General features: G+C 45.6%; 2 protein-coding genes across 2 annotated transcripts in view; both read right to left on the reverse strand.

The window, feature by feature from the left end:
- LOC144108096 (calcium-activated chloride channel regulator 3A-1-like) overlaps positions 1 to 17,555 on the reverse strand; it is a 181,069-nt gene that overhangs the window by 154,257 nt on the left and 9,257 nt on the right. The gene's annotated exons all lie outside the window — the stretch shown is intronic.
- Positions 1,495 to 11,746, reverse strand: LOC144108098 (calcium-activated chloride channel regulator 1-like). Its single transcript, XM_077641379.1, has 4 exons — positions 11,575 to 11,746; positions 6,200 to 6,497; positions 4,375 to 4,502; positions 1,495 to 1,626 (listed from the first exon to the last, which is right to left on the reverse strand). Exons 1-4 carry the CDS (start codon positions 11,728 to 11,730, stop codon positions 1,495 to 1,497), a joined length of 714 nt encoding a protein of 237 aa, XP_077497505.1. The 5' UTR covers positions 11,731 to 11,746.

A 17,555-nucleotide genomic window follows, 5' to 3' on the forward strand; every position in this document is an offset into this window, starting at 1 on the left:
TAATAATAATAATAATAATAATAATAATAATAATAATAATAATAATAATAATAATAATAATAATAATAATAATAATAATAATAATAATAATAATAATATTAATAATAATAATAATAATAATAATAATAATAATAATAATAATAATAATAATAATAATAATAATAATAATAATAATTGGTTTTTGGGGAAAGGAAATGGCGCAGTATCTGTCTCATATCTTTGGACACCTGAACCGCGCCGTAAGGGAAGGGATAAAGGAAGGAGTGAAAGAAGAAAGGAAGAGAGAGGTGCCGTAGTGGAGGGCTCCGGAATAATTTCGACCACCTTGGGATCTTTAACGTGCACTGACATCGCACAGCACACGGGCACCTTAGCGTTTTTCCTCCATAAAAACGCAGCCGCCGCGGTCGGGTTCGAACCCGGGAACTCCGGATCAGTAGTCGCCGCCCTAAGGAAAGGGACAAAAGAGGGACTGAGAGAACAAAGGAAGAAAGATGTGCCCTTGTGGAGGGCTCCGGAATAATTTCGACCACCTGGGGATCTTTGTGCGAATCTTTGCGCTCATACATTTTTCAATCATTTGTGTTAGTCAGTTACACTCCAGGAGTGCAATTTAACAGCCTTGTCTTCCCTTGAGGTTGTTTTACACTATAGCTTTGTTTTGTTAATCAGCTTACTTGCTGACTGTCAACACGATGTGAACTTGCGCTGTTCCGGCCATGAGTCCCCATGTCTCCCTTGATTCGTTTCGTTTTCGAATCGCCACGAATGTCTTACATGCCGAGTTGTCACCGCAGTAGTTTAGAAATAACCCTACTCTCCCTACCATGTTTTTAAGATGCTTTGTCGTTTACTCCAGGTATTGGCTTTTGTACACCAAAGCATGTAGGTATTTCTCAACCACAAACTAGTCTGTAGAAAAGAAAAAATATTCTGAAGCTATTCGCACACTATTAAAATTATTAAACGATATTAAAACTATTAATTATAAATATGTGTTAAAAGCTATTAAATTATAAAAACTATCAAAAGCTCAAGAAAATTCTTTGACAACATAGCGAACAGGCGGCAACGCCAGCACACTCGGTCTTTAAACCCAAAGCGCACAAAAACTTATTCTATTGGGAAACACGCCATGCGGTAATTTAGTGCGCGAATGAATTCGGAAACTCTTTATTTCTCCTCTAGGTGATGTTGTCATTTAAACATTTCTCAGTCTATTTGAACTTGTTTAAAGCTCTGAAACGTGTGTTCAGTAAGTTTTACACCTGGGTGACTTTTATAATTAAAAACATTGATTTTAATACAAGCAAAGATATAAACATTATAAATAAGTTTTTCTTTTTATAGGAATAACCCATCCTGGCTCTTTCTGAATTACGGTGGGAATGTTGGAAGCAGGTGAGGATATTATTGCTATTATTCAAATAGTTCACTACTACGACAAGTCCCAGTGATATTACTTATAAGCTGCAGCTGCTAGGACTATCCCACTCACTTCATGAAGTCATCGTGTTTGCTGATAACATCCCAAGTCGAACGTTGATCGCAGTACTGGTTCTGCTTGTTCGGGGCGTACGGGATGTGGGGGCAAGGTCCGTTCCGGCTGTCACTGAACTGGCTAACCTGCAACCGCGGAGAATGCGTTGATGCACAGCAGTGTGGGGTGCGATGTTTCAAAGGAGAGGAGGAGGAGGAGCAGGTAGAACTTTATGGCCCCGAGGACTCGGGCAGCGGAATTGAACCTTATTTATTTAACAGCTGTAAGTGATAATAGCCAAGAGATAAAGACAAACACGGAAAGAAATGTAGGTAGGTTAACATGTAAAAGAGCAAGAGGCTAAGGAGGTGCGTGTGGCATATTCACAATTTATCAGGCAGGCCAGACTCCCTCAGGAATCGATACAGTATTTTGCATCACTGGCATGCCATCAATAAGAAAGTACAAACAGACACCTAATTCCATTATGAGTAAGCAGCTTTTGGTGCCTTTACCGGAAGTGCCACAATATCTGTCATGCTGACGTCACTTCCAGTCTGGTAAGAAACATTTTTGCTTTGTCCTCATCTGCAGTGCTCTTAGTTTTTAACACGTCTAACTTTCCTTCCAGCCATTGGGAAGTCCTCCGTCCGGAGACGTCCCATCCCTCGAGGCAATAGGCGAATTTAATGACTGAAAACGCATTCCTGCGCCTTGGGCTTCACTAATATCACTAATATATGAATTCGGGCGGGAGTTCATTTCACTGTCATAATACAGGTTGCCTGGCACAAACTGCAGTTCGATCCCGAATAAATGCAACAAGAATGGCAGACCTACCGCCTGGTACTATATGTATGTTTTGACATCATAATCACCCTTTTCTTGAAAGTAACAGGCGCTGCATATTTAGACGAATACACATAAAGGCATGACAGGACGGGGCGGTGTATTCGTCTAAATATGCAGTGATGTTTATTTCAAGAAAAGAAAAATCAATCACCAACTAGCCGTGCGAATAGTTTTATTAAATGGTTAACCAGTAGGCCTCTTAGCCGCTGGCCCCTGGCTTGCTCTGCTTCACACACTAAACCAGCTTTTGTTAACTCTCAGCCCCTTCAAACCGTCCGGGTGATCCCGCACTTCTTCACCAGAGTAAGCGAATACTTCTTACATTGGTGAAGTAGGGCATAAACATGATGGAAGACTGGATGGGGTCATATTCCAACTGCTTGATGATGACTTTGCAGTTGCGATGTAAGCGGCACTTTTTGTTAATTGAGCACAGTCTTCCTTCTGCGGTTCTCGGGCTGAAGACAATTCGGCTCGAGCAGGCGTTCATCCGTACCTGAGGAAATAATTCGCGCGCACATTTACGAAGTGATGAGCACATCTGGTACGTCAACGATTCAATGCAAATAAAAACATTGGTGTTGTGGGTCTTTTTGCTATTCCCCTTATTAGCCATCAATAAAATAATGTACAGCTCTGCTGATACTGATTTCGTTAGAACGGCTACATGCCCAAATAGTCCGCTAAACTCTTTCGATTGTTGGCAGGGTTTATTTTCATTAGATTGTATTCAACCCACACAGTTGATATCCCGCGTTTATGGCTATGCCATATATTCTATTAAGTTTTACTGATCTGACTTACAACTGAACTCGTTCTTCACTGCGACTAAACATCCGTGAACTGTTTTCGTGGCCGTTATCAACAACCCCATTTCGAGCTTGCCAGCTGCACTGCCATCATCATTATCATCAGCAGTAACCTGAATACGCCCTGTGCTGCTGCTAGCGTTAAAGCTAAGAGGTCTTAGAAATGATTCTTTCAATATAGACTATATTTGCATTCCATAGAATAGATTCGAACGCCCTTTCTCAAGGCATTATGCGTTGCTTCATGTCACAAGCTTTTTTCCCCTGACTCACGTCTCGAGAAAACGTTGCAAGAAAACTTGCCAAGTGCACTTTTCATCACCGTTGCTGCTAAAGGGTACTAGAAGCACTCAAACTGAGTCATTATAGGGAGCTATCGATGCAAAAATTCTCGCTCCTTGAGTGGCGGCCACGAGGGCCGACGCCCCGGTGCTCTTGAAACTCTTGCAAACCTCTTGATCCGCTAATACAGATTGCGGTACTTCAAGCGAACGAGTAATGCTCCTGTATATGCTATAGAAACGCTAGAGAGCTTTAAAGCTTTTGTTAGACAGGACTTCTCTAAGCGTCGTTGGGTTTTATTTACGGCGTTAAAACTTATCCCTGGCTTGCGATCCGAAACACGAAGCGATGGTTGTGACAACCGACGAAACCTGCACGCCGACATCATCAAATGTGCCATCGAGGGCTGAAATTCCAGCCGCACTACGACCTGTAACATGCAGCAGGTGTTAGCAAGGTCTAAGCGTTGGCTACTAAATGTTTAGGCTGAGTCTCAAGTGCTCTATAGCTGTTGTGAACGCGATCATCTTTAAATAAAGTTTGTCTGGTTCGGTTCGTAACATTCAAGGTTCGTAATAATGAAGGCGCCATTCGAGCACCAAAACCTAGATCCAACTCTTAGGGATTAGCTTCGTCCTTCGCAAAAGAAATCATGAACATACACTAGGGACCTCTGCTCTTCACATACGTAAAACGCCTAAGTCAAGCCACGGAGAAAAATGGCCGTCTGCTGCCTGCTAGGTGCGGGCAATTTTAGCCGCCTTTCAAGAATTAAAGAACGGAGTACGTCACAGAACATTGGGTTTTTATTTCGACTCTTGGTAGACCGCACTGTCTCCTTGTATATGCATAGTTATTTTCTAGATACTCTTAATATCTCCTTGTAATGTGTTTTTTTAAAAACTGTCTGCCGGAAACTGTCCATCCCTCCCATCTTTTCTCGTGTCGTGCAATGTTTCCCGTGTGGCTCACCGTGTTGTTGTAGCAGAAGGTCAGGGGGTATCTGCTGTCGTTGAGGCTGCCGTAGTCGTCGAACACGCCGTACCTGAAGTGGGCCCACTCGTGCACGAACACGTACGCTGGGAAGGTGGGTCTTTATTAAACGCACTTTTAAGCGTGAAATGCCTTTAGCATCCCGCTGTCTGCGCCGCGGGTGGCATTGGTGCCAGAATAGAGCAGAACACAGAGCCGAACCTAAACTAATGCCGGTGTTACCTCTTTCATTTCACTTCTTCAAACGGCCCGCTCTCCTTTATTTCCGGTGCCAAAACTCAGGTGCCGCCGCCGTAGTCATGGCATATGCAGGGGTTAGCAAAAATCTTTTACCTTCCTTTTTGTTTTTATTTTACATTAGGAACTAATACTACTACTACACCGGCGAAACTGTCGGTTCACGCGCCCCTGGTGCCTACGTGCTGCACGGCCACGGGAGCTGCGCATGCGTCAACAACAGCGTCGTTATTGTCTCTTGAGGCTAAAAGCCAGCGTCGGCCCGGAGGAAGTTCTGCCCTGCAGTCCGATAGGCGCGCGCGCAATCCTTGTGGCAACTGCTGAACGAGGCACGCGGCTGCGAGTGGGGCGGCAGTCCCTGGAGAGTTTCCGTCATTACGCAATGCGTGCGCATGCGTCATGGATAACTGTGGCGCCATTAATTAGCACGGCCAGTAATCAGCTTGGATTAATCAGGTCCCCTTGCATAAGCCAATTTTTAACAAGTTTTCTTCATGAGAAAAATTCTCGCTTCCTTGCCGTATTCTGGAGAGTAAAAGAGACGACACCTGATGGCCTGCAGGCTGTGCTGCACACTCTCATAGCACACATCCTGTAGCACTATTCGAAATATTTCACGGTGGGGCATTGCACCCGCTGCAGCAGCCTCGTGCTTTCCAGCTACTTTCCGTTGTGCTTTATATTGAGTGGCGCGTCGCACTCTGTCTCGGCAACTTCACCGTTCCTTTCGCCACATCGCTCCGCGCATCAATTCGCCGTTTTCTGCTGTTCTGTTTGCTCCGCCCAGCGCTTCTTTTTTTTCCAGCCCGTTTGCAAGCGAACTGTTCCTCACAGTGTAGCACTCGTTCCGGCGGCATGACGGCTGTATCCCGACAGCAGCTTCCTACTCTGTCCAACTGCACGAACACAAGAGCGCGCCCCGAGAAACGCATCGGCGACCCGCCTCCTGTCAGCAGAGCTGTACGCTGGCCAAGGCCAACGCGACAAAGGCAGACCCGCACAATGCGCGAACCTTTCTCCATCCTCGTGTTCCTTAAATCCCGACGGTCTCAAGGTCGTAGGGAGCTTTAGAATAGAGGGATAGTTAATGGAAGAAGGGAAATAGAGGGGCGCCAATACGCATGCCAGAACACTCAACCTAGGCAGTAGGCCGACTCTTGGTTAGTGCTCTTGGCGGGGGGGTTGCACTCGGCGCACAAGTACTGGCGCCCCACTTTTGCCTATCCCTCTTACCAAGGTGGTTAAGGGGATAGGGAAGCACCCTGATATAGCCACTTTTGCCATCTGTTCTAAATGCCTCCTTGCCAGATCCGTAGGAGCATATTCTGCTCTTGCCTTATTGTTTTCTCTGCAGACTCTCTCCTCTTTCTCCCAACCACCATGGTAACGTCGTTTTCACTCTTCCTTCTTCAAACCTGTTCCTCTCGCAAGCCCCGGATGCTGCGAAGGCGATCATACGTGCTTCCGCTGGTCTTCCTCGGTAATAAAAGCTATCGCCGTAAAGAACTTAAAGCGAAATTATCGTGCAGAAAACAACTTCATTTACCTGGGTTAATAAACCTCTTAGCCGTAGAGTTGGTAAATGTGGCCAGAAATCCGGGAGTGAGGTGGATGAACTCCCCCGGCTCGCCGCACGGCTTCACCTGTGTTGTGAACGGCCTGTCTTCGTACGGTGGCGTGGGCATGTCGATAAGCACGTCGCTCTTTTCGGAGGCGTTGGACGACGGTGCCCAGGAGCTATTTCTCTTCGGCCACGTCTTGGGAACCTCAATGATGACGTGTTTGAAGTACACTCGTCCATTGGTAGCCTTGTGAAGGAACTCTGTTGACGATCGGAACAGTGCCTGCACATATTCATCGTTCGCACAATCTGCACTCATTGCGCCACAAGAAATTCAACTTTAGGTTGTCCGCTGTTGCTAGGCATATAGTCTCTTAGTGTGTTTCGCTTTATTGGGGCGAGGCATGTGCACCTGCCTCTGCCTAATCCTTATCGCTGCTCCTTTTTATCTATCACTCGCTTTTTATCGTAGGTTGCCTGGCTTGTAACACATTACCTGCACCAATATTCTTGAGGACGTTACAACCCGCTAGTCACGTTGACTTCGGGAGGCTGAATACAGAGGAGCTGTGCACAGGTTGACATGGTGGACCTGCCCCCGTGATATGCATGGGCGGAGGTCGCCTCTTCTCGTTATCGGGACATCGAATGCTATCCGATTAATAGTATTTTTATGAAAACATGAACGCATCACGCCTTGACGCGAAACGAGCATGCCAAAAAGAACTGAACACGAATAAACAAATAATTTCAATAACGGAGAGCTTCCTGACTAAAAAAAGCGCGCTAGAACGTAAACACGAGAACCGACGTAGAACGCTTCTCTGAGAGAGAGAAAGGAATGATAGAGGAAGCGCAGGGAGGTTAACTGCAAGGGTGTTCCAGTTGACTACTTTGCAATGGGGGAAATGGATAAAAGGGGCATAAAAGGACAAGATAAAGTAAAGAAATGCGGTCCGTAGCAAGAACATCAAACAATGCACTGAAAGTCGGAGGGTGCTGCAACCGTAGCCTGCACACCATGAAGGTTGTCGAGCGCTTCGACCCCAATAAAACACGTTCACCGTCTTTCATTGCTCAGCACTGCGCCGTAACGCAGCGCAGACGTTCCACCGGGAAGAAAGGCTGCTTGCTGTTGCGGTTTATAATGTAGATGACTAAGTGATATATCCCGACTTGTCGGAAAGATGAGGCTGGAGGCTCCATTGTGCCAGCTACTGGAAAGCTGCAGCGACTAGATTGAGCATATCCACACCCGTAGTGCCTTTAGTGCAGCTGTCGTGTGAACGCTGTAAAGCAGCGCACGCATGGTGTTGACGAAAGTCCTCAGCTTTGCAATTACCTGTGCGTGTCGAACTTGCACTGGTGCCAGAGCTAGGGTTCAAACAACAGCAGGCTCAGCCCACTAGGTGCGTACGACTGTTTCATCACTAAGGATGTGCACTATTTGGGGAGGGACAGCCAGATAACCTGCCGATCCCGACCTTGGACCAGAGTTGGTCCTTGTGCTTGATTAGCGACTGACTAGGTACTTTGAATGCGCAATACCTGTTCGTTCACGGTGGGCGTGGGTGGCTCCGGCCAAGACCCGTCTGCGACAACCGTCCCTGCATCACTACTCACATGGCCCCCGTTATTTAGGGAGGTATGCAGAGGGCGAGGACAAGTTGCACGAATTCCTGGACCATCTTTCTCAATGGCCACTACACTTCTAGAAGACCTTTTACGTGATTGACGACTTCGCCGCAACTTAGCAGCGTCCCCTCTGGGTGTGGAATCGTGTCTTGTCATTTCTTGTGTCGCTCGCTCCTTTCAGGCTCAGTAATCACCGCCGCGGCAAATGGCTCTTTTGGACTTCCGCCAGGCAAGCATCGCCTTTGTGTGGCTGAGAATACAGAGGTTACTTTGGACTAAAGAACAACATCTGCCCTGCCGGCGTGGCCGAGAATGCAAAAAACATTGTACGACCATAAAAAGAAAGAAATATAAAGGAGAATGCAGTGGGCACATTGGAAGGCAGTCCCCTTGGAAAGTCAACGTGATGCACATTGTCTCCCCAAGGATATGAGGTTGCAATAGTAACCCGAAGTCGGTAGCTCCTCGAAATAAAATTTTCAGGTTAGCCACATATGGTGTTGGCGGCTGCGCCTCAATCCCACCCCTTCCGCCAGTGTCGTAGACGGAGGGGTCCTTGCGAGTTCTGACTGGTTCATTTCCGCAGGTCCCGGCTCCGAAGGACGATGTCGGACTCCGTTAAGAAGCAAACTGTACCGTAGTTTATTTTTACATATTTACAGTCGATAAAGGAGTGTGTCGATAACTAACCAGCACCCTGTTAAATAGCCTTAGCATTACCCAGATCCCTGACTTGTGGAATAAGGTTAGGAGAATGATCTCCAATCAAGTGAACAGATGTAAGACGAAAAGCGGGAAAAGAACACACGGACGCAGAAAAAGACAAAGGACAAGCGCTAGCTTCCAACTCTTTGTCTTTCTTTGCGTATGTTTTTTTTTCGCGCTTTTCGTCTTACATCGATACACTTGTTTGGACATCATTCTCCTAACCTTATTCCACCAACTAGCCCGCACCCACACCTTACTAAGTGAACAGATGAAGACACTGGTGGTGCCGCCCGGGGCAGGTGGCGGTTCTGATGGCTTTCTCGCAGCTCGGTTGATAGAAAGTTGAAAACAAAGTCCTCGATCAGTGTCGTGCTGTTGTCACCACAGCTACAAGGTCATTGCCTTCGTGAGAAAAGAATGGCAGGCCGATTCCCAGCAGATGGACAGGGACAAAGACGGATCGAACACTGGGATGCGATCTTCACCATTGTGGAGGGTTTGGTGTCACAGTGGAAAAGTAATGTCCAGACCTTTCCCAGCAGGTGCATTAACGACCTTGTAATCCGCCGCCTGTGGTACGAAACGCGGGAACTCAGTCGAGATGCCCAGTGTGACCGTTGCAAGAACCACTCCGTCCGGACACCAGAGGACAGAATCGCCCACCTGACGCCGCCACTGTCACCGCTGCTTCCGTGAATGCCAGACCTCACAGCTGCATTTCATCCCAATGGCTCATGCGAGTTCACGTTGGTTTTGTAGCAACACTCCCCAGGCACGAATTCACCGATCTTGACAACGGCAATTTCGACGTCGAAAATGGTGCCTGCCGTAGAGCAGCTGCCCAGGAGGACATGCCATGAACGGACACTGATGCCGCCGACCATTTAGATGATGCTCAACCTTTCAAGCACGATACGTTCCGTGACATCAATGGCAACGGCATTCCCATAACGATTCACCCTCACGTCTTTGATTGACCCCGGGAACGAGCCTCTAGGAACCTAAACGTGGCTTGCCTGTTGATGTGGTTAATATTGTCGGTGGGGGTCTCTGGCACAATTAGAGCAGTATGTGCCGATTTTACTCGCTTCGGGATGATTAGGGACTCACTCGACACCGAAGAGTCCTCACCTTAATGCAGTCTCCGTTTTGCCTTCTTGCTAAGGACTCGGATAAAGCCGTCGTCAGGTCAAGAGTCATCGCCAACAACAGAGCACAACGCAGTGTCCTGGCTGCTTGAATCAGTCGTGAGGCTGCGACGCATCCTCTGGTCAGCAGCGGCTGACCCACGGGGCTCCACAGGAGGTCCGAAAGAGTTCACTTCCATCACCGTCACCAAAAAGAGAACAGTATCTCCACGATATTACGGTAAACTGGCAAGAAACTTAGGCACGAAGGGATGGTGTATCATCCTGTTTCTGGTTTCTCGAGTATATCTCCTCTACTCAGCCCAGTCTCTGTGCAGAGTGTTTTCTTTTTCGCCTAGGATTTGTTGAACATATATTACCCTAGATCTCCTGCGTCCTTTATGCAGGTTGTGATCCATGTTTTCGGTATCGAGACTATGTTGAGTGTGTTGCGATATTCGTCAGGTATTCGCTCTGTTCTTTTTCTTTCTTGTAGAGCACCTTCGTAGCCGCATCTATTTTGGAGCGCTATCCGCGCTTCGGTTTGTTTTAGCCTTCGTATCTGCGCCGCATGTTGGGCTTCTCTCAGCTCTTCAAAAGTGTTATGCAAACAAAGGGCTAGGAGTCTTTACGTTGAGGTTGCTTGCGGTAGGTGGAGTGCTGTCTTATATGCTTTCCTTATTACTGTGTCTGATTGAATCATTTCTCCCTCAGTACAGTTGTAGTATGGGAGCCTTTATGTTATTTTGTTTACTACGAGGCTGCTGACGAATATTAAAGTGTCAACTTCCCGCATGCCTTGCCTCCTTCTAGAGACCCTAGTTATCATGCGGGCCACTGGCGTCGCCGAAGCTTTGATTAAGTTTAGGGCATGTATGCATCTTTGATTCGATTGGATCCACATTCCTTGTATTCCAATCACCGTTTTTTACGGTATAGGTTGTCCTTCTAGATAGACGTTTATCCGGAGTTCCTCCTCATCCGGTACTTTATGACTTTTGTCTGCTTCTCCAGATTCTTAAGAGTTCTGACTTTTCTGTTGAGCAGGCAAGGCCTCTATCTCTGACGTAGTTCTCTACGCATGCGGCTGCTTCCTCTAGCTTTCCCTCTTTCTCACCGAGCGAGCCCTCCTTGACCCACACTGTGATGTCGTCGGCATATATTGCGTGCCGCACGCCTTCTATGTTTTAGAACTGCTTTGCTAAGCCAATCATCGACATGCTGAAGAGGATGGGGGAGATTACTGATCCCTGCGCGTTCCTTTATTGGAAGTGTGGAAACACTAGGAGCGAATTTCACCGATTCCTATCGTTGCTGTTAGGTTTGTTAGAAAAGCCTTGACATACCAGCATATTTTCTTGCCGCAATCAACGTTATTTAGGCCCGTTAATATTGCTTCATTGCTGACGTTGTCGAACGCCCTTTCATGTCTTGCGCAATGATTACGTGCTCTCCTCGTGTCGCGACGTTAGTGAAAAACTCGTCTCTGATTTGGGGTAGCACGTTTTATGTTGATAATTTGCTTTAAAGCCAAACATGCTGTGGGGGTATAGCTCGTTGTCTTCCATAAGGTATTGTAGGCGTCTCGTTATTATCCTTTCATATAGTTTGCCTAGCCACGATGTAAGGGATATCGGTCTGAGATTTTCGAGCAGCAACTTTCTCCCTGGTTTTGGGATCATTACTATCTCTGCGTGTAAGGGATGGTGTTCTCGCGTAAAACCACTTTATCGTCTTCATCTGAGGCCCTCTGACAATGAATTCTGCCTTTTACCGGCACACGACACTTATTCTGTTCGCTGTTTAGAGCAATGCCAAAACCAATGCGCCGTAAAAAAAAAAAAAGCTCCGACATGCCATGGGGAAGGGGGAGAGAAAATAAAAGCTTACTTTGATGTTACCAATGATGGACTCGTCAGGAGTCACGCTGTTGCTGATGGATACCCGCAGTTCCGTATAGCCTCCATCCGACGTGTCGAGTTGCACTGACGCGGCAGTGCTTAAGAAAAGCAGCAGAACGGCCGTAAACACGAACATCCCGCTCATTGTGATGTCACCAACAGTAGGCCTGGGAAACATTGAAAAGAAATATTTAAAGGCGAAACGACCGCAGCTGTTCGGTCAGAACTATGTAACAATGTTGTAAGATTATAAGAATAGAGTCCAGAATTCTGGGTTTGCTCTGGACAAGTGCGAGGAATCATGTTCTTTGGTGTTCAATACAAGAACTGGCGCTCCGTAGCAAAGTATCGAAGTTTAGTTTCCAGTCTCTGTGCTCATCGCTTCCTAGGCGTAGCTTGCAGCAAAGCTGTGGATGAAAACACTTAACTGACGAAAGTGTGAAGGTCCCGAGAAGTCCATATTATTGCCACCGTCAGAACACCCGCAATAATCGAGAGTTATAAATTACATCCGTAGAATTGTTCTTTTCTTTGGGGGAATAAGGGTAACTGATCGGTCGCAAATTTTATTTACCGGGTCCTTACCTTGCACATGAGAATTAGTGTAAGTACATTTTGCAAAACAACCCGTCGGATGGACAGAGTAAATGACCAGCTTCCGCTGAGTTAAGTAAAGCCTGTCTAATACAGCCATGAATTTTAGCAACCTTTGGACAGGCATAGAAATTTTGTATCCTTAAATTTCAGCCACTAGGCATCTCACAGGCAAATATACAGGTTTGTGAAGCTAACGCCAACATTCTTTCATGATCGTCTGCGTACAAAATTGTCGACGCCTGCAGTGTTATTGCTGTCAGCTCAGTATCCAAAAAGAGGATTCCGGTTTGCCGCTGCAAGCTTCCATGGCAACTGATTTCCGACGCTGATTTGCTTTAAAAATCACTGTCAACTACAAAAGAAAAAAAAAACCTTACACGACTCTTAATGTCGCTGCCTAAATTTACAATCCTAGACCGCAGAATCTGACGCGGTAGTCCTTGTAAGTACAATGAATGCGTAACAGAATACATGACATAATAATAACCAGTACGAAAGATCTTAACCTTACTGTTTCCTTCTTTGCAACTTCCTTTCCGTATAGTAAACCTAGACTTCCAGGTTTTCTTTAGTACAGCAAAATTAAGTTCATCAACAAATATTTTTGTTCTTTCCAATTGTGGAACTCCCTTTAGGATGTTTAGTTTAGGAAGGGCGATTGTCGGACTGGTCATCATGGGAGAGGTCATACACCCCCTATACTTATATCTGGCGGTCTGATTGCCCGAAATTTAGAAGTTACGTGTTCCAATGTACTGCTTGGACTTATTAATTGACATGATTGACAACGCTGACGGCACCTGGCAATAAAATTACAGAAACAGATGTAGGTACCAAGATCCTTAAATATAATAGTTCGACAAGCAAATTACAAGTCGAAAGATGCCAAATATAAATGGTTTCGAAGTAAAGACAACGAACTGCAATAGTTTTTGATTTGCCACTCATTATGCTAACTTCCTGCTAAATCTGCTGAATTTCGGTCTCACTCTAGATCTCAATCCACGATATGACACATTTGTTATATTTGTATAGAAAGATGGCTTAAGAAAGTACTCCAACAATATTCTCCTGTATAAAGTAGTCTGAATGGTCGTGCGGCTTCCTAGTTTAATCAATAGCGACTGAATTGTACAATTGGCTTATGGCGGAGAAGATTCGCAGAATCTTGTCAATTTTTCCGGAGCCGAAGCATACGCTCTACGCTTTGCTGCCGGCACAGATATGATAAGCTCGGTGTGTTTCAAAGACAGCACAGATTGCCAGCTAGGGTGCTTAAGCACTTGTTCAGAAAGATCTTTGACTCATATTGGTGAAAAACTACTAAAAAACCAGCCAGTAAATATATAAGAAACAGCAATAGGAAATCGCCCGAATCGAAGCGCCCGTGCTCGTCTTGTCTGTATCTCGTCCCGTCCTTTGCGCTAAAAAAATATGCCTGTAAAATCAAAAAACTTTACAAAACGACGGATCGAAAAGGTACAGCTTCAATACTGGATAAATTGAAGAGAACCAAAAGCAGAATCTGGGCCTGCATAAATGGAAAGAAAAGAACAAAGCAGGGAGAAATTTTTGCTTGATAATTCTAGAGGAAGCGCTGTGCTGTTTGAAGTCAGAATAGGTTGGCTTCTACCACCGCCACGCGGCCGTTTTGAAAGCCCATTCAGTTGAGACTCTTCGATAACACCAAACTCTGTCGAAGTGGAAAGAGCTGTGTCACTCCTACAAAGCAAACTCGATTGCCGTAGAGAACTTTCATCATCTCACACAGAGGTGTCATGGCGCCACCGTCGACACCTATAGTATTGCAGGCGTGTCAGTAATCATTTTGTAGGCACCCAGGCAAGTCTGAGCTGCAAAGGTTAAAAGAAAATGTCTATTCATTACAGTAATACTATTCACTCTTGGAAATTTATTTTTTTCATTCGGCACAAGCTGTACAATAGCATTCATGCACTGTTGAGGAAGGTGGTGTTGGTTGCGTTTGTTTTGCTGGTAGCAATCGTTTTATGCTTGCTGCACTGTTTTGTGCACCTCCAAGTCTTATTTTCTGGAAAGCTAATTGTATATTCTGACTCTTCAATATTTTCAATCAAGATATCGTTGCGATTTTATTTTCCAGTGCCTTGCGCGTCCGGATCGGCATCCGAGATTGCGCAATCACGCTGCTGGAAGGCCCTCGAGATATCGATAGACTCGATATCAATATCAAAATCGATATAGTTCTACGGTGCTGCGTCGACGCGACAGACATTTAACCCAATGGCCATCGAGGCCGCCCGTGTTGCAGCTCTCAGTTGGCCTTTGAGTCGACAGAATATCTGTACCGAGTGCCTTTCGAAATGTCCCTGCGACAGGGGTATCACAACGCGAAGATACCACCAGATATTTAACGAGGTTGACAACGCATGTGCACTGCGCGGTAAATCAGTAGAGCTAATTGAAAATCTTCAGCTAGAATGGGGCAGCATCTATCCACATGATGCAGGCCCAGTCGGTGCCCCGAGGTCCAGTGTTTATTGAAGGTAATGGTAATATATTTGCGGGAGAGTAACAGCGGTCGAGTAATTGGTGCCTTAAATGCAGGGCAGAGACTTATGGATTCAAGTTCGGGAATCCGGACTGGCAAAGCGTAGACATGAATAAACTTTACGTATCAATAAAGAAATTGAGCACTTCTAACTTTGATGGTCTGGTTTATTTTGGTTTATGGCGTTTTTAACGTCCTGAAGCGACTCAGGCTGTTAACCACGATGCGAGCCAGGGCTCCGAAAATTTCAACCACCTGGGGTTTTTTAACGTGCACCGGCATTGCACAGTACGCGGGCCTCTAGAATTTCAGATTTTGAGTTTGGTAGATTAGGTAGAGAACTGTTTATGAAACAATACCGTGAATGGCAGTACTTTCCACTACTCAGTCTCAGAGGGGACGCTAATTACTTCTATCCAACCCCATGCTGCGCGAAGCGACCGAAAAGAAAAGTCGGGTTTTTCAACAAGCCAGGTTTTCCCGTTTGAAATCTCTATACAGGGTATATTTGGTTTCGTTTTACCTCTACTAATCTGTGGCTGTAGCCTTTAAGCCATCGAAGAGCGAATCGAAAAAAGAAAACGGGCAACCCTTTTTCTTACTCCACACCAAAGAGAAAGGACATCTAGCAATCTTGTAATAAACTGTTGAGCAAACGAAGAGGGAAAATTTCGCATTGTTTGAAAAGTTGCCATCAAAGCCAAAAGATGGACGCAGAATTGGCACACACCGGAAGATTTTCCAAATTCGTGACGTTTAAGGAGTGAAAAAGAGACCAGCTTTCATTTGGGGCATGAAGCGACAAATCAAACATTTCTGCAAAATTTTGGACAGTTAAGGGTTAAAGTCTGCATGGTGATGATGAATCGGCACTTATAGGTAGGTAACACAAATAGCCACAAACGTTTAGAGGCCCTGACAGGCACAGCACCTCCGGCTACAAGAGAAGAAGGTTATGGTTTAGCGGGGTTTAACGTCCCAAAGCGACTCCGGCTATCAGGGATGCCGTAGTGAAGGGCTCCGGAAATTTAGACCACTGGCATTCTTTATCGTGCACTGACCTCGCACAGTACACGGACCTCTAGAATATCGCCTCCATAGAAATTAGACTCACGCGCCTGGAATCGAATCAGCGTCGCAGTGGTGACGCAGTGGTTATAGCGGTCGACTACTGACCCCTCTTACAAAAATTTTTATAGACAGTCTAAAGACTCCATACACTTCCGCCTATAAATTCTATAGACACACTGTACAGGGCAATCTACACGCAATACAATCCCTACAGAAAGTCTATAGGCAACCTATAAAATTATGGGCATACACTTGGTGGACTTTTTTCTATTGACAGTATATAGACTTTGAATAGATAAAAAGAAATATCTATATCAAGGCAACAGTCTATAAGAAGTCTATACACTGTCTATAGGGCATTTTTTAAGGGCCAAAAGAAGGAGGGGACGAAGCTTATCCCTAGTAGCTGCGGTGAACAAGGCATGCTGCAGAGCCGAATTTTATAGCTGGTTGGGAATACAAATTCTAAATCATCAGAAGTGAGCGCCTTCTCGTTACGGAACGCATGTTGCTTCGCCTGCTCAGCATGCTGATCGCTCAGGCTCCTTCCGCAGTAATCTCTTCTCTATGGGCCCGATGAATTTGATTGCTTGCACTTGATGAATTACATGATAGCGATAAACAATAGAGGTATCAAGTTTATAAGAGAACCGGAAAACTAATAAAACGCATACATTATCAATAATAGAGAGCTAAATATCGTCTAAACACTCCTCCAAGACATTGAGGTAAGACTGTAAGGACTGATGCTCAGAGTGTCCATCATTCCAGGAAGCAAAAAAAAAACGCAATTTCATCTGCCTACGCACAGGTTATCACATAATGGCTGCACGAAACACAGCAAAATCAAACGTTGAAAAGAACAGGCGAGGGGACCGCACGTTGGGGCACTCCACTCGTCTATCGAAATCTGTCAGAAAGAAACACCATTCTGGAAACAATAAATTTCCTCCGTCAGCCAAAAATTCAAAAATTCGTGCTGCAGAATACTCGGAAGCCCTGCTGCCTGCCAACTTTGCAACAACCTCCAGTGCTCAACGCTGTCATAAGCCTTAGACACATTTAGTGTAACAAGCGCGGCATATTGCTTTCGGCGACGAGCTAACTGCATGCGGCTCTTCAGTCGGGTATGAGTGTACCATATAGAGTATCTTGGCCTTAAACCTATTTTTCAAGGATTCAGTAACCCATTATCTGAAATGATTGACAAGATTTCGCCACGCAACACAAGTTCAATTAACGAGATTCTTAATTAAAGCAATCGTTGTTACATTGTCTAACACTTAACCTTATCCCTCCTTTTTTGGCAAAGGGAGAACATTCGCTTGACGCTACTTGTTTGAGATCCATGTACCTTAAAGAGAGTAATTTTTAAGTGCCAGTAAGCCGTAAGAAGTGATACCGTCAGTGCCAGGGACCGCCGGTGGAAGGCGGGACACAGTTCGCGAGACCTCACCGAGGGAGACCTCCCCAAAATCCACAAATTTGCTGACAATTCTCGAAAATGTCATCCGTTGTCTGAACTAGGGAGACTGATTCATTGCGGTCGTGGTCAGCTTCCTTTTGGTTAGGAAATCAAATAGCGCTCGCAGATTAGCTGATATAGAAAGAAATTGAGAGGATTGTGTATCATACACCTTTCCTGCGCGAGATATGGTGCTCTTCAATATAGGCGCAATGAAATTATAATCGACTCCTGTCTTTGGGGCATTGGTTACGTAGATTTTTTTCATGCAACCTTGCGGCGCCTATAGTGCCATGTGCAATCCACA

The sequence above is a fragment of the Amblyomma americanum genome, chromosome 10, assembly GCF_052857255.1.
Source record: "Amblyomma americanum isolate KBUSLIRL-KWMA chromosome 10, ASM5285725v1, whole genome shotgun sequence".
NCBI lineage: Eukaryota > Metazoa > Arthropoda > Arachnida > Ixodida > Ixodidae > Amblyomma > Amblyomma americanum.